This window comes from Anoplophora glabripennis, unplaced genomic scaffold (genome assembly GCF_000390285.2).
Source record: "Anoplophora glabripennis isolate ALB-LARVAE unplaced genomic scaffold, Agla_2.0 scaffold170, whole genome shotgun sequence".
In the NCBI taxonomy this organism is placed as follows: Eukaryota; Metazoa; Arthropoda; class Insecta; order Coleoptera; family Cerambycidae; genus Anoplophora; species Anoplophora glabripennis.
The window spans coordinates 112,289-138,361 of NW_019416299.1; the positions used below are offsets into that span (position 1 = coordinate 112,289).

The window sequence follows — 26,073 nt, forward strand, 5'->3', positions numbered from 1 at the left end:
TAATTTGCATTAGGATATTACGAACTGAGGGGTAAAGGAGTAGATATTTATATATACAAATTATCTAAAATCTAAATAATAACAACTGGAAAAATCTTGTATAATGAAAAATATCGAAAATTTCGGAAACTGGAGAAGCTAGAGAGGAACTCGATGCAGTTTTGGATTGGTTAGGGCCGTCAGTTCACTGTAATTTTTTCAGATTTTTCTGACCTAAAATTTTTCGAGGATATCGATAGACGGTATTGCACGTAGCTTGGGTCACTGAACACACTGGGACAGTCGGTGAGTCGGTTTTTCTGCAAGTGACCGTTAAGAAAAAAAATCTTTATTTAATGTTCTTTCTATTGGGAACCACAGTATAATTGATTAGTATACTGTGTTGGGAACGAAGGTGTGGCGCCATCTATTCATTAAACGTCAATTAATTTAGCAGCATATGTGAAGCTAATACAGTTGCCTACCTGCTAAATAATTCTTACTCAGTTTAGTATAGTTTCTGAGCGATAGATGGCGGTACGAAAATTTGGAATTATTTAATGCAGTTTGATTTTTTCGATTGACACAAGTGTGCCTTCCATTTCACTAATCGAAAAATTTATTGGCAATTGGTGATATTGGTATGGTGTATTTTTTTTTTATCCCCCAATGCAAACTTGAACTACTTGAAGAAGAATTTTAAATTTACCAAATTTATATTTTTTATTCGGTAAAGTTACGAATATATTTTTTAATTAATATATCAGTTATGAGTATTTAAAATGTTAAAAATCTATTTCGTGATAATAATATTGAGTTCTATAACGAGAAAATAAATGAAAACCAACTTGAAAATTAATTCGATCTGGAGCTTATCCATCATGTTAGATCTACGTATGAGTTTATCGCAATTTTTTTGTCAGCTTTTGACATTGAAGTTCACATTTATATTTAAAACGTGATTTAAATAATAATTATCGGCCACTGCTGTATTTACTACCACCACCACTTCTGCTATTAAAACTAAAACCTAACCTAACTAATCTTTAAACTTTCTTCCAAGCACGACTTTTGAACTTTGATCTTTGTACCGGCTTGTTAGATTAGAGCAGGTAAGTAAACAACTTCGAGTGTAATATTGAAAATAGTATTTATCGACCACTTGGAAGTGATACAACCAGCATAAAGTATGGCAGCATTAGGTGTCTTCATAAGAAAAATGTCCACCAGCGCCTCCAGAAACGCCATAAAAAACGTCACGGTCATCGGCGGTGGCCTGATGGGCTCTGGAATTGCCCAGGTAATTTAAAAATTTATTTTCTTATTTCTGTATATGAGGAACTTATCCCTATCAGATCCTAAGCTTATATTGCAGCTCAAGTATAACAATTTTGTACAGAAAATTGGGTTTAGTCCATATGGTGCTCATTTTAATCGAAAGAATTCCTTGAATAACAAAGCAATAAAACAGTTATCAGCCACTTATCTGAGATTGTAGTATTTCTGTACTAAATTTTGATTTATATTTAACATTAACTCTAAAATCAGGTTGCTGCTCAAACCGGACACAACGTAACTCTGGTAGAAGTCAATGCCGACATCCTCAAAAAAGCCGAAAGCAGCATAGCCAACAGCTTATCTCGTGTCGCCAAGAAACTCTACAAGGACGATGCATCGGCAGCCAAAAAATTCGTGGACGAAACACAGTCGCGTATCAAGGGCTCTACGAACACCTCAGAATCCGTCGCAGATAGCGATCTAGTCGTGGAGGCCATCGTAGAGAAACTGGAGGTAAAACACAAGCTTTTCGAGAGCTTGGACAAAGTCGCGCCTCCTAAAACGATCTTTGCGTCAAACACAAGCTCTTTGTCAATCACAGAAATAGCATCCGTCACTAATAGGAAGGACAGGTTCGGAGGGCTGCATTTCTTCAACCCCGTGCCCGTAATGAAACTGTTGGAAGTCGTAAGGACTCCTGACACGTCGGAACAAACGTACCAAGCATTGATGGCTTGGGGGAAAGCCGTCGGAAAGACCTGTATCACTTGTAAAGACACGCCTGGGTTTGTGGTGAACAGGTTGCTGGTACCTTACATGGCTGAAGCTATAAGGATGATGGAAAGAGGTAATTAAAAAAACAACGTGAGAACTGATATGAATTTACATTTTTCGTGGTTCGTAGGTGACGCCTCTCCTCAAGACATCGACACTGCCATGAAATTAGGAGCGGGTTATCCCATGGGGCCTATCGAACTGGCCGATTACGTAGGTCACGACACTTCTCTTAGTATCTCCGAAGGTTGGCATAAAAAGTTCCCCGACAACCCACTGTTTGAACCGTGCGCCTCAGTCAAGAAACTAGTGAGCGAAGGAAAGCTTGGTAGAAAATCCGGGGAGGGTTTTTACAAATACAACAAGTAATTTTAATAACAATCATTCTTATATTCCTTCGTATACTACTTTACTATATTTTTATTTCAATTTCAGCACTGATATTTTTTGATGGTTATATACAGGTTTTCGTAAACTTTAAGTAATAATAGATATTTTTACAGTTTGAAATATTGGCTAGTAAATTTATCAAGGAGCGTAAAGAAACCCGATTGGGTGAAGTTTTACAAAGTTTGGAAGAGAAACATTAAGAAAAATAAGGGAAATATGTTGCATTACTGAACTGTTTATACACGTGTACTATAATAAATACCTTTTTGTACTTTTCGTTTGATTTTATGGTTCTTGCGAAACTCTTGAAATCACTTTTTTACCGAATTTACTCTGAAGCTTTCAAATTTAATTTGTGTTTGTTAACAGATAAACAACTAAATAATTAATTTATAATAATCATAAAAGCTACAAATTTAGTACAAGTACAACTTAACCTACAAATACTTTTGAACTAAAACGAAATGCAGATTGTTCTCTTCTTCTTCTTCCACAAAGCACACATGGCGAGTGTAGACATGTGACAAAGAGTTTAGGTATAACCTTTCTCTCTCGCACAGGCACGTGAATGGCTAACGCATCCCTTTCCCCAACGATTAGAGAGTACGCAAACTATCGCCTTTTCTCTCTACAGCATCTACACTTTTTAACACGTGGTGCTTCGTCCATGTAATGTATGCTCCGAGGCATTCCACACAACAGCTCTATTTTATGTTTTGTGACAACGGCCGTCCAATTCTGTGAAATTAAGCGAATACGCCTACCTATATATATTATTTTTATGTTACCAAATAGTGCAAATAAGGTCTGTTTATTTATATGTTCAATTATAATTAGCTCCACTTTATTATTTTTGTCACTTTCCGTTTTGTTTTATAAATTGATATTTTATATCAAATGTGTAAAAATTTTCAATAAACGCAGGATATCTTGTTTCGTCTGGGAACTGGAACAGACCTTATTTCCACATTAATAAAAAATATAAATAAGCGTATTTGTTTAAAATTTCACACGACTGTGCCATGGTTCGGGTACCATAGTAACCTACCAACAAATACTTTTGAACTAAAGCAAGGCGCCTTAGCTTTCTTCTTCTTCTTCTACTATTGATACGTGTACATCGACTACACCATATTTATGTCAGTAGCTTTGTAGGCGCGCCCTTTTGTAACGATTATACAAGATGAACAATAAAAAATATAACATAGCAACGATGTATATGCAAAAAAAATAAACAAATATCAAGATCATTGTAGAAAAAAATGATTTTTAACCCCAGCATTTAACTTACTTAATTCTTCAGGAGTCATTACATACATTTTTCATTACTTACCAAACGTTGTTGGCTTATGTCCCTGTGGTTTGTTGAAATTCATCAGGTACGATGGGGAATAAAGCAAGGGAATAGAAAATACTAATATATTTATAACAATATGAGACAAATGAGTGTTTTTTTAGTGTACAATTAATATTTACAAATGAAGGTTTATATTTTGTCAGCAGTAACTTTAATTCTGGCCATTTCTTTTTTGGAAATCAAACGAAATTATGGCACCTTTCTGTAACAATTTCATTTTAACGCTAAAATACTGCTACTATTTTGTGAAAAAATACTATATAAAAATAAGTATTTGAAAACCATTATCTACACGTTCACAGTATTTATAATACGATCATGAGAAATTATAAAAAAAAGACCGTCCGTTAACGGACGGGGATCTTTCAGTATTCAGTTATGCGAAACGAAACCGAGGGGTCGCTACGGAAATCAGTTCGTTGTAAAGTGGAAGTGTCGAAGGACTGTGTAAAAAGGCTCTTTTTAAATTTCCAAAAGAAAAACAACTCTACCGATCAGTTCTACGCTTAAAATGTACAAATTAAGTAAATAGTAAATTATTCACAAAATGCTTATGTATATTTCTTTGTAAAATATATACTTTTTTTATAAAATATAAAGAAAAATGAGGTATATGAACATCTACGCTAGTAATCTGAAAATAAAAAAATATTACAGAGCTGCCTGGGCGGTCGACCGTCGACCGTAGCATCTGATTGTCTAGAAACGGAAACAAACGTGGCGCGGCCCACAAAACGATGACTCCCACAAAAAATTTGGTTTCCGCGTTTTTATTTCTCAGTATAAGAACTGCGTAAATGGAAATTGTCTTATTGTGATTTCAAATTATTTTTGTCACCGTCTTTCGGCCGCCGAAGAAGAAAGTTGCAGTGGAAGAAAAACAAATTCCAAAACTCGAAGGCACTTACATATGCACCTACTTTTTTAAACGATTTACAGGTTATTATTGCCGTGTTTTTTCCTTTAACATAGCGATCTCTATCCGAATCAGAAAAAAAGTCCAACACTCGTCACGAATGTTAATCATTACGCTATCCCTTAAATAACAATAAATAAATTACCTTTAAGAATTTTAACTCTAACTTTTCCTTTGATAAAAAAACTAAATACGCTATGCGGTATCCTCAGTCAGACGATTTTTGAGTTTACGGACCGACGGGACAACAAATGTAAATATAAGCGAATGGGAAAGAGTTTCATGGATAATTTTGTTAACGCAAAATTATATGAAGCTTTCACATTCATTTTATATAAAAGTACAAAAAAAAGTTACCTAGGGGTTGAAAAATTTGTCAATTGAAAGAATTATCAAGACTTGTATCGTTTGCTGTCCTCGCCGGTAATTTCACGAATATTTACATGTCTCGTGGGACGATTCCGTCGATGTGGCTCTTAAGTCTGAGTTAGGCGTCTTACCGTTAGGCTAAGTAGAAAGCACTATTACAATTTATTAGACCATTACTTACGTGTGCACGAAAATTAGGAAGTACCGACACATTAAAATTTAACCGTACGTGGCAGTGTGAACAAATAATTTTTTTATTTCCCTCCGGAAATGGAAGCGAGCGACGACCTCTCGATATCAACCGTCATTTTTAAGACACTTAGAAAAATGACGATGTAATACCACCGCCGTATCCTTCCGTTCCCGTAATGCTCCGTCATTTTTTTTATAAGATACACACAGTTTTAACAAATAAAAAATAAATTACTTTGAATAAAATTAACAAATCTAATAATTACATTATTAAATAGAAGCTTGTGAAGATTCGTCCGTTTATCTCTTAGGTTATACGTTGCGAAAACGTAAAAGCTCAGTCGATTGGCTTCACCTGGGCCATCACCTTCCCCTCCCACAGCGGGAGCACGTCCCCGTCGTTGATGATCTCCTCCTGGATGACTTGGTTGCCGAGTTCCTCGCACACCGTCTTGAAAAAGTATCTGCAACCACCGTAAGCTCTTCAGTACAACACGACTCGTAAAAAACCAACGGGAACGTTTTTTTGTTGTCGGCAACCAGGAAATTTTAGGAAAGGAAATTGGAGGGGCGCAAAGAGGCGGAAAAATTTACTTTCGTCGAGTTATGTGTCTTGTGCGTTAGAATTTTGTCACAAATTGGCAACAGTGCGAGTCGAATCGTTTGAACTAATTCCGAGACAGCAAAACTCTTTTAAAGTCACGTTTTAGTTAAAAAAATCATCTGCAAAGATTTAACTAAAGGGCGAAATCTCCAGCTTACAATTTTTGAACCTGCTACAAATGACATTGATATAATAACAGTTCTCGTAAAACCCTTTGGACGATCTGGTGAAGTGCTCCGACATCTCCAGCGATACTCTAAGAACAATATTTAGAGTTACTTTCAATAATGTCTAAAATGTCTTCTTCGATTTGAGCCACGATTTTCAGGGCGAGGAAGAACACTACCAATATCAAGAAGACGTTGAGATACTTCACCAAATGTCCTATTACGAAGCTACCGTAGAGGACAATGATAATGCTCCAGCGGAACTGAACAGCGTACCACCGTCATTCCGTCGCACTGTTGCCAGTCTGCGCGATATCACCTTTATCGAATTTTATTGATTAAAAAAACTAAGTTTTAATAAAATATTAAAACAGAGTCAAATTTTGCATTTTATTTTATTCTGTGCATCGACGTTGCACAATTAATCAAACTTTTGTACATCAACTCGAAGAATTTGGAAATTTTTTTCTCAATAACGGTATATTGATGATGTATACTGTCGTCTAATAAAATTATGACAGTCGAACTTCTAACACACTGTATAATAAATATACTAACAGTAAAAATTCTTCCTAGGTTCGACGTGGGAAGGGAAAATAAGGACCAGGCGTAATAACAACATGAATTTCTTAAAATAAACTGAACCGTTAAAGTCTAATAATATTTTTGTCAACTGCCATCACGGTAAGGATGTATGCTCTTTTATAATGAATTTGGAGCATTTACGGACATACTGTCATTCAACAACCATGCTGACTTGTATTCTATTGTGCCACCATACTGTGCCTACTTGAATCCTATTCGTCAGTTTATATATAACGATACAAGTGAATTTTATTGAAAGCGATTTTAAAACGAATTATTGTACCTTTAAAAAAGCTTTTCTTTTTTATCAAATAAATCAAATTTTCGATGACGAATGCGATTTGCTTGAAAAACGTATTGGCGATAACTAACAAAATAATTAATTACAAGAAAATCGTTAAGAATATGGAATATTTACTAGAGAAAAAACTTCCCTGAATTTATGTTAAAATAAACATTGAATTTGTAATGCAACTGTACCGATTTGTATTCGACTGTGCCGTCATACTGCGCTTACCTAAATCCTATTGGTTTTTATTATGAGATAAATTAAATATTCGAATACAACCAAATAAATTGTAAATTTGTATCGAAAATATGTTGACAACAAGCAAATGGCAGTAGCGGGAGTGTATCTGAAACCGGTATACGTCTGGCGGTTCGCCTGACGAAGTATAATTCAACGTTGGCCAGGGCAGACTGTCCGCAGAGTAGTCGCTTCCCGGAATATCATCAGTTTAACAAAATATTTAATTATGCGAATGCCGTTGGGAATACAAAAAATTTGCAAGAGAGAAAAAAACCTGTCTTCACGTTTAAAATAAACATTCTTCCCGTTTCCGTAAATGCAATTACTTGCAAAGCGTTTTAAGGTTATTTGGATTTCGCCAACTTTGATGGCATCCACCGGCTAGACGAAGCTAGCTATAAGAATATACAGAGTGTATATTAAAATTTGACCAAAAAATTCCCCAATATTTCCAGGTTTTCTAAGTGGATTTAAAATATTTTACAGTTTGCGCAGATACAAGATGTGTATCGATTTAAATTTTTCAGCAATCACATCCGGAATTTAAAAAAGCTCTCTGAAATTTCTAGATCACGTACATCCAAACGTAAATCCACGTAGATCCGAAACCGTTTAGAATTTAACACAGTACAACAGCAACGTACATCATACCTGTTTTACCGTATTAGTCAACCAGTTTAATTTAAGAAATTCAGAAAAGGATCCAAGAAATAAGGTTGGGATTTAAAGGAAACAGACTTTCCATCCAATTTGACGACTATTCGGGCATAAGATCAACGATTTCATTCCTACCTGTAATTTCCCTTTTTCGGCAAGTACTCCTTGAACTGCCTGAGGGTGATCTGAGTACCGGGTATCTTCGTCCTGTACGGGAACTGTTCCTCGCAGAAGGAGAACACCACGGTGGTGACGTCGTCCGTAGCCATCTGGGCCGGTGCAGAGGGCCTCGAGCCCCTCATGGACTTTCTCAGCGTGGACTGGCTGCTCTGGGTGACCTCCGGATAAAACCTACCAGATGACCTGGACGCACAAAATGAAATGTTCAGAATGTTTCAACGAAACTAGTAAAATTCATTTGTACGATATATTTTTCCTTGCTAGAGTAAAAGGTTGGCAAACGAACAGAAATATCAAAAAAAAAGTGTTTGTCGACGACTTAGAACCGACTATATAAACAAAATTGTGAAATATAGAGGGTGTTCGAAAATTATAAACACCCAAACAGCTTCGGTTTAGAAATATATAAAAAAAAAACTCATTCGGAAACTATAATTTTTTATCAAAACTGTTCTTGATATATATCAAGCAAACAACAACTATTTTTTAATTTTCTACATTTCAATACTCAATTTTTCGTGACACTCTGTATGTTCCATAATTTTACATGTTATAAAAAGTCCTAAAAAAGATATCGTCATGCTATTTATACGGATATATTTGTTCATTCGTCATTTTTCTGCCTAAGTAACGAAAAATATATAAAAAAAAAAAGTTGGTTGGTTTTCCAAAAACCGCTAAATAGCGGTGACGATACAAATCAAAATGATTAGATCATAAAAATTATATTAAATTAAACATCTTATTAATGACCTCAAGAGTATGTTTGTCATCTTTTTACTGACACAACGAAAAATATATATCGCTTCATTAATAATTTAAAAAATTTTTTCAAAAATCGCTAAAAAAGCTGGGACAATATTAACCAAAACGCTGAAAGTTACTTAGTTTTCCAATAATAGCTAAATAGTGGAGACTATATAAACCAAAATGACTAAATTATACAAATATTAAGTTAAATATTTTCTTGTTAACGAAACCAAGCGTTTCTTCGTCATTTTTTTACAGAAGCAACGAAAACTATATCGCTCCATTGACAATCTAAAAACAATGCCGAAAGTTGATTCCTCTTTCAAAAACCGCTAAAAAGCGGAAACAATACTAACCAAAACGCTGAAAGTTAGTTAGTTTTCCATTAACTGCTAAATAGCGGAGACGATACAAGCCAAAATGACTAAGTCATACAAATCTTATTAAGTTGAAGATTTTCTTGTTAATGCAATCAAGCGTTTGTTCGCTATATTTTTATTGAAGCAACGAAAAATATATCGCTCCATTGGCAATCTAAAAACAATGCCAAAAATTGATTCGTTCGTCGAAAACTGCTACAAAGCGGAGACAAAACTAACCAAATCACTGAAAGTTAGTTGGTTTTACAATAACCGCTAAATAGCGGAGATAATATAAACCTAAATCACTAAGTCATACAAATCTTATTAAGTTAAGCATTTTCTTGTTAATGAAACCAAGCGTTTGTCTGTCATATTTTTACTGAAAAAAAATATATATAATTCCATTGACAATCTAAAAGCAACGCCGAAAGTGGATTATTTTTTCGAAAACTGCTAAAAAGCAGAGACAAAACTAATCAAAATGCTGAAATTTAGTTGGTTTTCCAATAACCGCCAAATAGCGGAGCTGATACAAATCAAAATGACTAAGTCATACAAATCTTATGAAGCAGCAACCAAGCTCCTGTTTGTCATCTTTTTACTGAAGCAACAAGAAATGTATCGCTGAAACAATGCTGAAAGTTGATTCGTTTTTCAAAAACCGCTAAAAAGTGAAGGCGATACTAACCAAAACGCTGAAAGTTGGTTTTCCAATCACCGCTAAATAGCGGGGATGATACAAAATATTAAACTAAATATAGAAACAAAATTTTTAACATTATTTTTTCAGGAAAACATTTTCACTTCCAAAAAAATTTAGAAACTAAAACGAACTTTTTCCCTTCAATTATCAATTTTTTAAAATAACTATGCAACAACACATTTACCTCGTTGCTGATTTTGTTTGCTCTTCAATTTGACGTTTTAATTACCCACAATTTTTGTTTATATTATAACACAATCTCACCTTTGCTTTCCCCTGGTCCTGACGTCGTCCTCCAGCCTCCTCCTCGCCTCCTCCAACTGGATGGAGATGTTGGGCGAAGGCAGCGGCGGCATGCTGGGATCGGCGACGAAGGGCTGCGCGGGCACCAGGTTGCCGGCCCCGCTGTTCCTCTCCAGGGAGCCCGACCTAGACCCAAACCCCTTGCGGTGCCTGCCGGCGATCGGCGAGGTGGCGCTGCTGGTCCGATGACTGCGGTGTTTCAGCGACATCTCGCTGTGCGTGTGGCTGGCCCCCCTGCCGCTCTTGTCCGACTCCATCAGCCAGGCGAGCACCCGGTTGTCCTTCACGGGCGGGATGACCGGCGGCGTGTCGGACACGACGGAGACGCCGCTGTCGGTGAGGTCGGTCAGCGCCTTCTTGGACCTGGGAGAAAAAAATAAATTCATGATGTTTTTCTGTTTATTTCCACATATTCGAAGATGCAAGTGCGAAATTAGAAGCAATGTTTCAATGTCACTGGCTCTATTTTCAAGAAAAATCATTATTTGACCTACTTGACCCTGTTATGTCCTTGGGTACTATGAATAGTGAAAAAGTAGTTCAAATGCCCCAGTTCAAATTTTAAGAAAAATAGAGCCGAGGTTATTGGAACTTATTTGAATTCTCGTTAGACACGATGATGTAACAAAAAATAGTCCAAATGTCTTGTGCCTGGTTTTCATGAAAAATTTTATTGTAACAATCCCATTTTTATATCTTAAGTTTAGAGATTAGGGAATCGCAATCACAGAAACAAAAAAAAAATGAAAAATGTTTCAAGACATTGAGATGTGGTTTTTGCAGTCCAATTATTCACAAAAATCCAGACCCAAGATATTTGGACTACATTTTGCTATCTTTCTATCACATAAAGAAATATAAAAGTAGATCAAATGACCCTACTTAAATTTCCATTCTTCTCTTGAAAATTAAGCCCATGACATTTGAACTACTTTTTGTTCTTATTTTTCGAGTTACTTACAAAAATTAAATATATGCATGTGCAGAGTCCAATTTTTCTACAAATTGTGCCGGTCACATTTGAACTACTTTGTAAAGGTAGGTAAATTCAATTGTTTTTTTAAATCAGGCTCAGGAAATTTGAACTATTTCTCTTTTTTTGTCTCAAGAAAATAAAAATAGTTCAAATGTCCCGGTTCAAATTTTAAGAAAAATATGAGCCGCGGTTATTCGAATTTGTTTGAATTCTCATTAGATATGAATGATATAACAAAAAGTAGTTCAAACGTCTTGTGTCTGATTTTTATGAAAAATTTAATTGTAAAAATCCCGTCTATATCCTCAGTTTATAAATTAGGGAATTTTTTATCACAAAGACAAAAAAATCAAGATATTGAGATGTGATTTTTTTTATTCACAAAAATCCAGACCTAAGAGATTTGGACAATAATTTGCTATATCTTTTTTTGTATCACATAAAGAAATAAAAAAGTAGATGAAATGTCCCTAGCTACCATTCCATTTTTCTCTTAAAAATTAAGCCCATGACATCTGAACTACTTTTTGTATTTATTTTTTGTTACTTAAAAAATTTAAAAATGTGCATGTGCACTTTGTTTTTTTTTATCCAACAAAATAAAAAGAAAGTCAAATGTAGCTAAATTTCAATTTTTTAATAAAACCCAAGCTCAGTACATTTGAACAACTTTTTCTATTGTTTCACAGGAAAATAAAAAAGTAGTTCAAATGTCCCAGTCCAAATTTTAAGAAAAATCGAACCGAGTTCATTCAAACGTATAAAAAGTAGATCAATTGTCTCGTACATGATTTTTAAGAAAACTTAAATTATAAAGATCCCATTTCTATATATTCAATTAGTTTAGAACAATCACAAAAACAAAAAAATTAAAACAAGATATTGAGATGTGGTTTTTGGAGTCCAATTATTCACAAATATCACCTAAAGAATTAAAAAGTAGATCAAATGTCCCTAGCTAAATTTCCACTTTTCTCTTGAAAAGCCCATAACATTTGAACTACCTTTTGTGCTTTTGTGCTACTGAAGAAAATAAAAATAGTTCAAATGTGCATGTGCAAACGTCAATTTTTCAACAAATCACATTTGAACTACTTTTTTTTGTAATCCAACAACATAAGAAAGTCAAATGTCCCTAGCTAAATATAAGTTTTTTCTTAAAAATCAAGATTAGGGCATTTAAACTACTTTTTGTGATCTATGTTACACCAAAGAAAATAAAAAGTAGGTAATATGTCATGGTTCAAATTTCAAGAAAAATCGAGCCGAAGTTTTTCTCGCGTATTAGTTATAAGTAGTCCAAATGTCTCGTGCCTGATTTTCAAGAAAAATTGTAAAAATCCCATTTCTATATCTTCAATTAGTTTAGAAACTGGGAAATTTTTTTGTCACAAAAACAAAACAAAAATGAAATCAAGATATTGAGATGTGGTTTTTGGAGTCCAATTATTCACAAATATCACCTAAAGAATTAAAAAGTAGATCAAATGTCCCTAGCTAAATTTCCACTTTTCTCTTGAAAAGCCCATAACATTTGAACTACCTTTTGTGCTTTTGTGCTACTGAAGAAAATAAAAATAGTTCAAATGTGCATGTGCAAACGTCAATTTTTCAACAAATCACATTTGAACTACTTTTTTTTGTAATCCAACAACATAAGAAAGTCAAATGTCCCTAGCTAAATTTCAATTGACATTTGAAGTACTCTTTGTTCTCGATCTTGTCACCCAATAAAATAAAAAGTAGTTCTAATGTCTCTGACTAAATTTCAATTTTTTCATAAAAATCGAACCCAAGACATCTCAACTACTTTGTGGGAGACAGGAAGAACTCCCGAAAATGTCAATTGATCAATCCTGTACAATCGAAGTCTGAAAAACAAACAAATAAATAAATATTGAACGAATACGCACCGTCGCCCCGTACTTCCCCTGATAAAGCGGTCCTCGGGGTACTCCGGCATGCTCTTAGACTTCACCATAGCTATCTTGTGCTCAGAACCCTCCGCGAAGTCGTGTACGTTACCGGAATCGCTACTGAACGTCGAAAAGCCGTCCTTGTCTTTCCTCCTGGGTCGTAGATTGTAACCCTGCATATGTCTGCCGAAACGAACAGTTGTTAAACAATTTGCGACAGAAAAAAGCAAGTAATAGAAGCTTAGTCGATCAGACTTACCTGTTCCTTGGAGGGGAATGGGGCCGCGGGCTCATTACACCGGGCGACATGGCCGGCGTCAGGTCGGAGAACACCCTCGACACGTGCTGGTCGAGGATGTCTTGGTCGTTGTCGTCTTCCAGCTGCAGCTTCTCTCTGATGGCGTTCGCCAGCTCCCGGGACTGGATGTCGCTCATGGAGCCCATGGATTCGCTCTAGGATTTAAAAAAAAATTATAAAATGAGGAAAAACAAACAAGAAAGAGAGAAAAAACGCATAGAAAAATAAAACAACAACCAAAAGCGAGTAAAAACTTTGCCACGTCCTTTACCTCTTTCAATTTCCTGTCCAACAGCTCCTGCTGGTCCTGCTCCCTCTTCACCATCTCCAACTTCTCAATCAGGATGGTGGCAAAAGCCTCCTTGTCCATCGGCTGGCACTGCCGGGTGTCGACGCGTTGCGTCCTCGGTATCAGGATCTGGTGCATGTGCGTCTCCTGGTTCAGGGCGGCATATTCCCTCGCCTTCCTTGCTTCCAGCACCGCCTTTCGACGGGAAGATTTGCCCAGGGATCTGCCGTCGCTACGTGACAGACAATACGTAAAGACTCTTTTAAAACTAACAGTACGACGCCTATTTAAGTCAAAAATAAAAAGATACATACACAAATTAAAAAAAAAAGTCAAGTTTTAAAGTCAGGAAAAAATGTTATTAAATCGTAAAAAAATAAAAATTTGCGTTACGTAAAAACCTACATGCATGTCAGTAAAAAGGTACTTCTAAGAAAGAAAATGCAACGATTGGGTAGGAAACATGCCAGGCATTAATCGCATGCAACCATACCTTCTAGTTTTAGAAGTTCTACCAACGTTAGACCGGTTACTTAGATATTACATTCTGTGGTTCCATTTACAACAGAAATAATTACTACATTATTCTGAGAACTTATGTATATCGTTAAAAGTATATTAAAATGTAATCGATACAAGTATTATTTCTTCAACACTCAATTTTTGCCGCTTTATTTGTCATTTATTATACTGGGTGATCCACAACTCATCCAAAAAAATTTGGGAATAGGTGTGTCATGAAAAATGGAATCAATATTGTGAAAGAAATTATTGTAAAATTCTTATAGTTTCCGAGAAAAAAATTATTGAAGTTGTAGTATTTTCAACCCTTACATTGCTGGGCTACTGTAATCTCTAGCGACACTCGTGTTGTGCGCTGTGCGCAAGGCCCTATCTCTCCACATAGCCCATGCCATTCCAAATACTGAAATCCGATTTAGTATTAACATTTTTGCGATAGGGTTTACATTAGTTTTTCAGGTATCAAAAATGGTTTATGTTTATAGCAACTGGGAGTTTATGGATATCGTTTCAATTTATGATGAAGCAAGACAACATTTTTGTTAGTTTGTAGAAACTGGATAAGACAGGCCTAAATATGTTTACACGTCGGTGGACAAAATTTTGAACAGTTATAACATCAGTTATTTCAAATTATTTTATTAATTAAAACCACAAATTAATTTTTTAATTAATAATAACAATAGCGGCAAAAGCAGTTGAATTTGCCGATATAAAATAGGTGTTATAAAATTTTATTTATTTCTTTCCTTGGGAAAGAAATTGTTTCAATTTTTTGTCCGTTGTATATTTAAATCATTTTCGACCTGCCCTTTTTGATTTTTTTTTACAAAATTTTATAAGTCCTCTATACATTAAAAAATTTTATTTGCATAAGTTCTAAATCACCCTGTATATTGGTTATCTTAAAAGATGAAAGGTGGTTTAAATTTGAGCTGTCAGGCCAAATATGAATTTAAAATATTTTTTTTTTGTTTTGAAGACATTGACAAAAAACTAATTCCTTTTTTTGATCGGAAACTGAAAGTGTAGAACTTTTTAAACTTAAAAATTGTTCTCTTGTGATACTTTTTTGTGAGAATTCAGCTTCTACTTTTTTATTTAAGGTGCTACATTAGATTTTTGTATTTTTATATTCATCAATATCCCATAGTTATATATTACAGTTTACCGTTTTCTTTGCGTCGCAATAACGAATAATACATTTTTACAAAGAGTGCTTTGAAAACAAAACAAATGAAATTTTGACAGTTCAGTTAAATTTTCATCGCCAGTGTCAAAGTTTAGAGAACTAAACATGCAATTTTCGCATGAGGAAAACTGAGACGTTCTTCGAACTTGTTTAATCAATTCGAAGAATATCTGGCTTTTGTCTCATGTAAAAATTACATTTCTGATACTCAAAACCTTGACATCAATGAGAATTTAACCGAACTGTCAAAATTTTGGTTGGAGTCACAGCAGGACGTTTTGTTTCCAAAGCACTCTTTGTAAAAATGAATTACTTGATATTTTGCAGAAAACAAACAAGTAGCCCATGTCGTATGGAACAGCATCGTAATAAAAAAAATACTTCGTCATTCAGAAAAAAATGTAAAACTCCAAATTGAAATCAAGTTGAAAATAATAATTTTTGCTGTTTTATAAAACATTAAAAATACTGTTCTGATAGTTTTGAAATATTTTAAAAAATCCTATAAAGTTTTTAATAAAAAGAGTTTGCTACAATTATTTTAAAGCACTGTGTTCAGTTTGTGAATCAGTGTCAGTGACCCCTTAAATTAACCTTATTTAGGTGCATTACATAATTTCAATACATCTGATGTGATATGACAACAACGGCACTGTCTAAAATCCAAGTTATTTTTCATTCATTTTACCAAAACCGCATCTAAAAATTGTTTAAAAAAATATCAAGACGCGATTTTCACCGGCACTGTGACATAAAAAATGAAGCCGGTGGCATTTACGGAAATTTTGTACGCTTCGGTTCAAAAAATCAAGGAAAAAATTTGTTGGGTACGACTTTTGCAAGTTAGTAAATTTATCGTTACTCGCCACCAAGACGTGAACATTTACGACAAACCTACCGCCTGCTGGGTACTTACATGGAGCTGTCCGTCATGGACATGTTGTCCGACTCGGTGCGTGCGTCCGAATGGCTGCTGAGCGAATGCAACTCGCTGTCCTGCCTCGATACGGGGTTGTACGAGTTGTATGCGGCGTGCGCTGCCAAGGATGTGCCGCCGCGGTACATGAACATACTACACAACCACACGCAAACCAAACGAAAAAAAAAAAAAATCAATTTAACTAAGGCGGAAAGTGTTGGTGGTGGGGGGGAGGGGGGTTATCGCCGTCGGGAGCAAGCCTCGAAGCGACAAGAGGCGTGCGTGGGTGGAGGGAGGAGAGTGGTATTTACCTGGCGAAAGTTTCGGATTTGGGCCTGACGTCGACGGCTCGGTGTTTCTGCGATATGAGGAGCATGTCTTTGGTGAGGCGGACGGGCCCGCCCGCGCCCACGTTGGGCGTGTGGTAGCCGGTACTCACACTGCCTGTGCCTGGAAACGGTTAAAAAATGTTTAAATTCATAATAGTTGTAAATTTAAAAAGAAAAAGTGAAGCTTCCCGAAAAATATTGCCAAGAATCTTTAACGTTTAAGAAATTTCAAAACGTCATTTCATTTAATTTTTTCATAACAAAAATTGAAATGGAAAAATTAAATAAGCTCCAAATAGAAACATTTGAAAAAATACTTAACATGTTTTTCCTTATACAGGATGTAACTTTGGGTGGGGCTTCTTTGACCTTTAAAAACAAATATCAATAATTTATTTGTTGAAATTCTGTCTTAAAATTTGATTTTTATTTAACTTGTTTAAGTAATTTTGGAACAGTGCTTAATAAATAAACTTGCAAAAAACTCGAGCAGGAATTAATAATAATAAATGAAATACATAAAAATAAATAGTCAGTTTACTCAAATGATTTTTGTAACACTTCTCTGAATTTGTTCCCATAAATCTGTCAAATGCGTAACCTGCCACTTTTAACTATGTGGACCTCAGGATACGGAGTTCGTTTAGAATTTAAGAACAATGAAAAACATTCAAATTCACAGTTAGGCGTTTCTAAATGCTGACCAACAACTTCGTCACCGTTGACCCACGCTATCTCCCTTCGCATGCACTGTAAGTTGCCTACAATTCATGTAATTATTGTAATACATGAATACAGTGACGGCGTACACAGGAACTAAAGTTCATTTTAAAGAACTGATTATAATTCGACTATTTATTTGCTTAAAAAAAAAGAATTTCGGATTCGTATTCAGGGGAGCACATACTATCACCCATAAAAAAATTGATCTTCACTTAAAGTTACACCCTGTATATTTTGCTGGAGTAAACCTCGATTAGTACGAAAATAATATATTCAACAAAATTTATATATTCGAGTCTTCAAATCTCAAATTAGTTGAGTTCAAAAGCATAAACTAACAAAAGCTAAACATATTTAATTTAAAACAACAAAAGAAAGAAATTCTTAATTTTTCATGAGTAAACAATGAAAAGAAACAGCATTTCAGTTCTCCATCAATACAAAAAAAGTCAACATTTAGTGTTTTTACATGTTTTTGGTCTCAAATTACTCGTCGCAAAAAATTAAAATGAGCATAGCTTTTAGTTTTTTGAAAATGTTCAAAAATCACCCCTATTTAAGGGTTGGAAAGACGCCCAAAATGAAGAATTGAATATTAACAATAAATATAAAAAATATTAGCATATGAATTTTTCTATCGGATGGATCTTGATACAAAGAAAGATTTATTCTCAAGACTGACATAAGCATGTTGAATTAGAAAATCCACCATTAAGCGCGCTCACGGGGTGGAATCATCCCCAAAAATAGAGAATATCAGAAATAATTGTAAAAATTCCAAAAAAAATATATTAAGATAATTCACAAGCTAATAGTTTTTATATCAATTGGTAATATTCAAATTCTTCATTTTTGGCATTTTTTCAGCCCCTAGTAGGGGTGATTTTTAAAATATTCAAAATACTAAAAGCTATGCTCATTTCAGTTTTATACGACAAGTAATTTGCGACCAAAAACAAATTTTTATATATTTTTTTTTAATTATCTGCAATTTGTGAAAAAACGGGCGAAAATCACAGGTTTTTTGCGCACTCTTTAGAAGATCGGATTTTTTTTGTAAATTCATTTACAGAATAGGTTTTCATAAAATATGAGCATTACTGACCAAATTGTAATATTCGTTTATTGTGACCATTTTAAATTTCCGCACTGAAAAAAAAAAAAAATTAAGCCAATTTTTTGTGATCCTCTTATTTTTAATCTTAGGCTCCTTATATATTTTTCTAATTAGAGTAAGCATTTGGCAATATTATAAATAAAGTTAAGGCTTTTCCGGTAATGAAGATCTTCTCTTATTTAACTGTTTTACAAGAACAAAAAAATGTAAAAAAAAATTAATTTGGATTTCTTTTAGACGTTGATTTTGTTTTGTTACGAATACATTAAAATCAGTCAAAATAAACTATTACTATTTGAATTTAGCCAAAAATTCTGCATAATTTTCAAAAAAAGTATTTTCAAATTTTGGTTGATTAAAATAATGTCATTTTCTCCTAAACCAAAAATTCCGTGGTACCTACATCTAAGCTGCCTGTGCTCGATAATCAGACAAATAAAAATTAGTAAATATTCTTCTACCTTGCTTAAATTTTCTAAACCCTTGTCAAGAATCTGCTATAAATTTACTGAAAATTACGCACAAAAACACTCCTTTTAAGAAAAATAACCAGATTTTAAATTAACGTTAAAGAATCCACAATTATTGATCGTTATATTGTTAGTGATGAAAAACAAAATATAAAATTAACAAAAGCAAGCTATTGTGCGCTTATTGAAAAAAAATACGGCCGTCAAGTTCACGATATGAAATTTTGACCAAAAGATTTCAAGATTTTCCAGGAAAGACTGAAAAATGTTTGCTCTGCATCACTTTCAGATTTTCAGTCACTAACATTTGCCAAATTTTTTTTTGAATGTTGGTAGTAGAGGTCTTTTAATATCTCATGAGCCGCGAAATGCACGAAAGGCGTGGCGTATTCCCATAATTCTTCTAATAAGCACGTTGTGAAAACATTGACTCAGAACTAGACCATGTGCATCATTACAAGTAGAAATGAACTAAGGCACTCGGGCATCAATAAAGTCAACTGGCGAAGGTTCGTTGTATATATTTATATTGTTTAAATTAAAATAATAAAGAATAGGGCATTTTATTATGATTTTTGTAATCGGATCAAAGGCTTGTTTACGCTAGAGCTCGAGAGAGACTGTGAATAATAGGTGTAATATTTTTAAGACGTAGAATAATTTAGGCGACGGTCGGAATTATGTTTCTGCGCATATGAAGGTCAAAGCTCATAAGATTTTAAAACATCTCTACCATTCGGTGTCCCGAAAGAAAACAAAAATTTTGTTTTGGTCTTCGATAATCGAAAAATGAGAAAAAATTTACTTTGTTTTATAAAATGTGAACTACCTGTAAAAATTTTCATTTGTTTGACTTTAAACGTTTTGAATTTATTAAAAAAATATATTAAAAATTAGTTTCAGTAATTATGGCAAATTTTATGAAATTTTATCGGCAAGTAAAGTTTAACAAAATAAGTTAGTGACATCTAGTGTAATTTTCCGATAATTCCAAATTTTCTTAACTTTCCAGATTGGTATACACTTTTTGTGACACCACTTTTCTAATTAATGGTTATGACAACGCCAAATTAATTTTTTTACATATTTCCAGGTGAAAAATGGAAATAAAAAGTAGATAAAGAAATACTCAATCATATTTCCAGTTCCCGTTCCAATTTTTTTTAATGCGGCCCCACGACAAAACAATCAGACTTAATAAAACTCACCGGAATTATGACTGATGTGAACCGGAGGATTTATGATCAGCTCCATGTCCTCATGAAGGGTGGGCAGGAGGTCGGAGCCGCTGGCCAGGGGTCCCGACAATTCATTACTACTAAAATCGCTACTGCTGCTACTACTAGGATTTTGAACATTCTGAAACAAAAAAAAAACAAAAAAATCACTTTAGTAAACGGATACCGCGCGTTATGGATCCAACGCGCCGTCCCGCTTGTACCTACTTCTAAATATTGCAGGTACGAATCGCTTTTAAGGAAGTTGGGGTACGTGGTTTCATCGATGAGCTGCTCGACCCTGGCCTGCGCCTGGTCGAACAAGGTCACAGGGGGCTCAAGGCACTGAGACGACTTTATGTTCTTTCCCACCTCTTTCCGCAAATCCTCGTCGATGGGAAGAGTGGACCTCACGAAAAATGTCCTACAAAGGAAAACTTAATAACGTCCACCATGAATTTTTGCGCTTTCCTCCGGCGCCAAAATAGTAGGCTATGCAACAATCGATAGAAACAAAGACTTGAATATAATATTGGAACACTATGCGAAATCAACGGCACATTACACTTCAAATGCAGAGAATATGCGAAATCATATCACATAAACCGCCTACTACTTTGCCACTAGAGTGTAAATAACATTCAAAACTTCTTAATTTTTTTTTTAAATCTATACTTACATATAAATGATCTTGACGAACCGGTGTATCATTTCGGGGGTCGATTGCTTGCGCAGGCCCTCGCAGGCAAACCAGAAATCGAGGAGGTCCGCGTGGTGGGGGCACTCGGACTTCAAGTACTGCTGGAAGAGACGGGTCCCTTCGGGATCCTGCAGCAGGAAATGCAGAGACTGGGCCCATCGCAGACAAGACGGGGGGGAGGGGTTGTCGGGGCAGGGGCGGGAAGATGGCCGGGAAGCAGATGGCAGGGGGCGACAGCTGCCCTCCGGTTCATATCCCAATAGCGCTGGGTTAGATTCTAAAAAAAGACACCAGTTTGTTGCAAAAGGAAGATCAAACCGATAACTATCAGATTCTAACAAATCGAACTTTGCGTCAATTTTCATAACGTTTCTCCATCAACTTTGCCATGAAATGTAGTTTTATGAACTAATTTTCACAACAGTGTGTTAGTTTTTCAATATTCTGTTATTTAACGTCCACAAATACTGCACGAGCTCGAGTACTTCACGTCCCTTACAAGTAATATAGTGACGTAAAATCAAATGTGAAGTAATCGAGTCCACAAAGTTGTAAAGTGTTTGCAGATGTATAATAACAATGACATTTAAAAACTAACACTAAATCGCCTCACCGTTTGCAGAAGCAGAGAACCTCCTAGGCGAGGGAGAGGAAGACTTGTGTTTCGTACAGTCCATCTGCGAGGGGACTCCCCAGTCGGACATGAAGTGGCTCCTCTCCTCTCCTGGCACGGGGGGTCTGGGAGACTTGTGATCGAAACCGCCCTCATAGATGTTCTGCTGCTGTGGCTCGTCGCTGGTGGCTTTGTTCGAGTCCTTCTCGTTCATGTTGACAAGGGCCTATCCCTAAGCCCCCTCTTCGAACTGGTTCCTATCCGCTGCTTATTCCACAACATTCGATGCTTCATGGTGACCACTGCAACAGGCGTGTCATTCGTAAGATAACAACGCAAACGATAGTGGTCTGCAAATCTTTGAACTCGTATAAATGGGCATTGTTTTTTTAAATATGCATCCATTTACGGGAAAAATTTATTTTATTTAGGAAAAATATTTGCTTATTTTAAAATTATATTTGTGAGAAATATATTACAACAAAATATTTTGTCAACGTTTAATAATGAAAAAAATAAATTTTGTACTTTTTATTTTTTTTAATAAATGTTCTGCACAATTGGTTATTAAATCTGTAAAAAGGCTCACGAATCAACAACTTAAGAATAGGGTGTGGTACAATTCGATGCCGATCAATATCTCGCAGCATCCCAACAAAGAACGAGCTGCGTACGAGTAGCCCCGGACAACAAATAAAAAAAAACATCAGAAATGGCGTATTAATAAAATTATGATATTATATTTAATAAACCGCACACAATGCAAACAATACCTAAAGGGCAGGTAAAAAATTGCCCATATTAAATATCTTCTACCACCATTAAAAGTAAGTGGATGCGTTGAAGCAGAAAATATTAATATGGACATTAATAAGAAATGCATCTGTACAGAAATCACGTACTACGAGGAATATGAGGGGGAAGAATCTCGGGGGCTTCAAAAATAATACCAAAGACTTTTTAAATAGTCAACAATAGCAAGAATACCAAAAAGCATGCAACACAGATAAAACCTACCCCATCGTAATGAACGGAGGCCGCAAGGGAAATATTATTTTGATTCGACGACACAATGGCTGTTATTTTTTTTGTAATATTAATACCGTTATGAAAACTTGGCTGGTACAGCAACTTAGAATAGACCGTATACTGTGACGGACAGCCCAATAGAGAGTGAAGCGATACGGCGAACAAAAATAAGCACTTCTTCGATCGATGCTGAGAGTGACTCACCCTGGAAGGGGGGGCTAGTACCTTTTTATGCTCCGACTGTAAGCACAATAATTTTTTAATAACCATTGATGAATAATATAGAGGGTTTCATATTACATCCCCCTCAGTTTTTAAATTTATCCTGGTACGTGTGCTTCAGACGTTTCTTAAAATGTTTTGGCACAAAAAAATTATATAAACACATAGTTTTAACACCCCGATCATCTTAAGTAACAATAAATATTTTATTTGCCTTAAAAACGATGTTTGTAATAAAGAGCTTCGGGAAAACATGTAAACTCGCTTAAATTTCAAAGAATTTTTTATTGGTAATTACAGAGTGTTTTACTGTTTATTTTCATAAATACTCAGTTGTTTTATTGGGAGTAACGACAGTTTTAACTGTCTTTCAAATAACCCCGTTCGAAGTAAATATTTGCAGACGCGACTTTTGTTATTTTTTTAAATCAGATTTACACCGCCCATGAATTTCAAATATTTTTTTAGTATTAACGTTTAACCTTTTATCAGAATATCAATTACATTCACATCCAAAAAATTTATTTCTCAATCAAGTGGTTTCTATGAATCAATTTTAATGAATGATTTAGTTTAGATGCATTGTGTGTTGCATACTTTCAGACACCTTATTCAAATATTAATTAATTTTATAACCGTATATGGAAATAAGTAGAAATTATTAATGGTGTGTGACTAAATGAATAATTACGATAAAAATTTACGTATTTAGTAGGGTCAAGTGGCACAGAAGTGTTACATAAACTATTTTTAAAAGGATATCCCGGACATCGTTTTATTTCGATATTTTGTACACGGTTTTGTTATACAGAGCCTTGATAAATGGTTACAAGCCAGGTAAAAATTATTAAAACAATAAGATCAGATTACATTAAAACACAACCACACACAACATTCTGTTTCGCCTGTTCTGATTGGTGTATTTTTTTCACGAGACTCAACCAACCAGAGATCACATTCAGCCCTATTCTGTAACTTGCATCGAAATGCTCAGGTCGAGTCGAAATGTTCGCAATTCGTAAAATTCAATATCTATCGCGTCGATCGTTTCTTAAAATTGGTATTCTGTAACTCAAATCGTAGAGAATTACCTCGATTCGATGCCGGTTTAGCGCAATGGCAACAATGCATTGCTCTGCGATTATAGACTTTAATAACCAAGTGACATTTAGAGGTTAGAAATTTCAAAATATGAAATATGCAAATTAGCTCTAAAAATAAGATAAATTTGCCTTTTACAAGATTTAGCGGAGGTATAAAAAGTGGAATTTACGCACAGTTGACTTGCAGATGTGTTTTAATAGGAAATCCCACGTTCGGTAAATTTAATTATTGTATCTACCTACTAGATTGTATACCTAGTTTAGTTTAAAAATACAATCATTTTGCTGTAATCTTTCGAGAAGGTCAGTACTGAAAAATATTAATGATGTCAGTTCCGACTCCAATAAAGAAAAAAAACTTCTACAGAGCAGCTGAACTACATGGTAGATTTCATTACGCTGTACAAATTTTTACTTCATGGTAAAACTAAGCCCTTTGATAGAGAATATTATAAACCATGCACAAATTAGATAACTAAATAAAAAATATACCTATACACGTACGTATAGACGTACAAATATTTTATAATTCTGTGATTTAAAACACGAAAAGGAAAGATTTGTTGTGTTGTGAGGTTATGCTTAACTCAAACTGACACATCTAACTCAACAACGCATGCGTGATCCGATCTCGATATCTAAAACCACCACTTCGACAGAGTTTGCCGATCGACGTCGATTTTTACCAACTTCGATAGTAGACGTCGAAACAAGTTATAGAATACCGATGTTGCCCAATTCCGATTTTATGGGTTGATCTCGATTCGATTTTATACATTTCTATTCGATAAGGAGTTACAGAATATGGCTGATTGTCTCCAGCATAAGGGTTTGTTGCTGTTCATTGTAAACGAATCATTAATATTTATGACGTTATCGCGAAATTATACAAAAAAAAACAAATTCTAGATCAGCTTCCTGACGAAGCGGCGAAGCCGACGAAGTGGTTAGCGTGGAAACTACAAGAAAAGCAATTTTTCTCGACCCGACACAAAACGCCATCCCGCCACGGTCCCACCTTACAATCATTATTGTCTTCACGCCGAATTATGCCGCCACCGTGACTGATTTAGGCCATTACCCGTTCTCCGTTCTGTTTATGTTTCACTGCACACAATGCCATTGTTAATTTATTATTACAAAAAGCGCCGTGCTCGCCCTCCCCGAGGCGAGAATCGCGAGCGCGTGTAATTCGCGAAACTGCACTCGGAGGAAAACAGGATATTTTTTTTTTCGGACGGGCAAATGACCAACACAGTTTTTCAGAGATCGGTGAAGAAATCGAGGCAAAAACTACGTGCACGGGCGAGCGAGGTCTACTTTTAGTACGACGATTAACAAATATTGGGCGAGGTAACAATAAAAAAGTTACTGCGATTTAAAATTAAAATCACTTTAAATAATTTTTACGTTGGATATGTTTACGGAAGCGGTAGTATAACGCCAAATTTGGGAAAATATAATGGGTATAAATTTCAAGGTGTTACAAATGTTCGGTCGCGATCGCTGGGCGCAGGAGTAGTTCGATCGGAGCGACTTTAATGTCGTTGTGTAGGTTGGATCTCTCAGCGTTGAATAGAAGTGAGTGGGTATTCTGCGATAACTGAGAATGTGGAGGAAAATGGTGAAACAGAAAAGGGGAAATTTGTAACAATAACTTAGTTTTGTTGATGTGTTGACAAAGGTTAGCAGTTGGGGTGGGGTGGCTGTAGCGTTTTCAGAGTAGTTTTGTAATTTTGGGGGTAGTGGTACTTTTTATCGTTTTTTTTTTGTTGCCATTCTGTCAGTGTTTATTTATATGTTGAGCTATTTTTTGTATTCATTTTCAATGTTTGTTTGCTTGGTGGCAAATTCCGTAAATTTTCTTTTTTTTATGAGGAATATCCCCTTAAAGTTTGTCGACTTAATCCTGAAACACCCTGTATAGTTAATTTTTAAAGGTATAACTTGTACGTACATTTTCGCGCAAAACATTTCCATGTGAACCGTTTTCATACATCACCCTGTATTGTAGCAATAAATTCTAGACGTTATCTAGATGCTTTGTTAGTAAATGTATATTTTGAATGGAAGAGTAATATAATGTTTTTCAGAACACGAAGCCTATAAATTTCCTGAAACAATAAACATTGTTGTATTTAAATATTTAACGTTCTTGAAGAAAATAAAAAGGAATTTTCACGGGGAACCGCTGATCTCGTTATAAAACCTGAATAAAATACATGCAATTACAAACCGGACTATTTCCATCTGACGACTATACAGAAAATATAATTTATTACGTAAAATGCATAAAAATATTAACATAATATTTTCGGCGATAAATCTCTCGGGGAGCTACGA

General features: G+C 35.1%; 2 protein-coding genes across 2 annotated transcripts in view; one reads left to right on the forward strand and one right to left on the reverse strand.

Annotated features, from left to right (window-relative positions):
• Positions 1–1,029: 1,029 nt before the first annotated feature.
• LOC108903976 (hydroxyacyl-coenzyme A dehydrogenase, mitochondrial) lies at positions 1,030–2,697 on the forward strand. The gene is made up of 3 exons (XM_018706339.1): positions 1,030–1,279; positions 1,528–2,104; positions 2,162–2,697. Exons 1-3 carry the CDS (start codon positions 1,169–1,171, stop codon positions 2,398–2,400), a joined length of 927 nt encoding a protein of 308 aa, XP_018561855.1. The 5' UTR covers positions 1,030–1,168; the 3' UTR covers positions 2,401–2,697.
• Positions 2,698–3,826: 1,129 nt separating this feature from the next.
• Positions 3,827–26,073, reverse strand: part of LOC108903951 (axin-1) — an 83,479-nt gene continuing 61,232 nt past the window's right edge. The window contains exons 2-13 of the mRNA XM_018706303.2: positions 21,377–21,678; positions 20,743–21,040; positions 20,292–20,487; positions 20,055–20,205; positions 16,519–16,657; positions 16,205–16,360; positions 13,557–13,806; positions 13,247–13,440; positions 12,985–13,170; positions 10,057–10,458; positions 7,933–8,160; positions 3,827–5,719 (exon numbers count right to left, since the gene is read on the reverse strand). Coding sequence (XP_018561819.1) covers positions 5,593–5,719; positions 7,933–8,160; positions 10,057–10,458; positions 12,985–13,170; positions 13,247–13,440; positions 13,557–13,806; positions 16,205–16,360; positions 16,519–16,657; positions 20,055–20,205; positions 20,292–20,487; positions 20,743–21,040; positions 21,377–21,590 — 2,541 coding nt within the window. The 5' untranslated portion in view covers positions 21,591–21,678 and the 3' untranslated portion in view covers positions 3,827–5,592. The remainder of the gene's footprint in view (positions 5,720–7,932; positions 8,161–10,056; positions 10,459–12,984; positions 13,171–13,246; positions 13,441–13,556; positions 13,807–16,204; positions 16,361–16,518; positions 16,658–20,054; positions 20,206–20,291; positions 20,488–20,742; positions 21,041–21,376; positions 21,679–26,073) is intronic.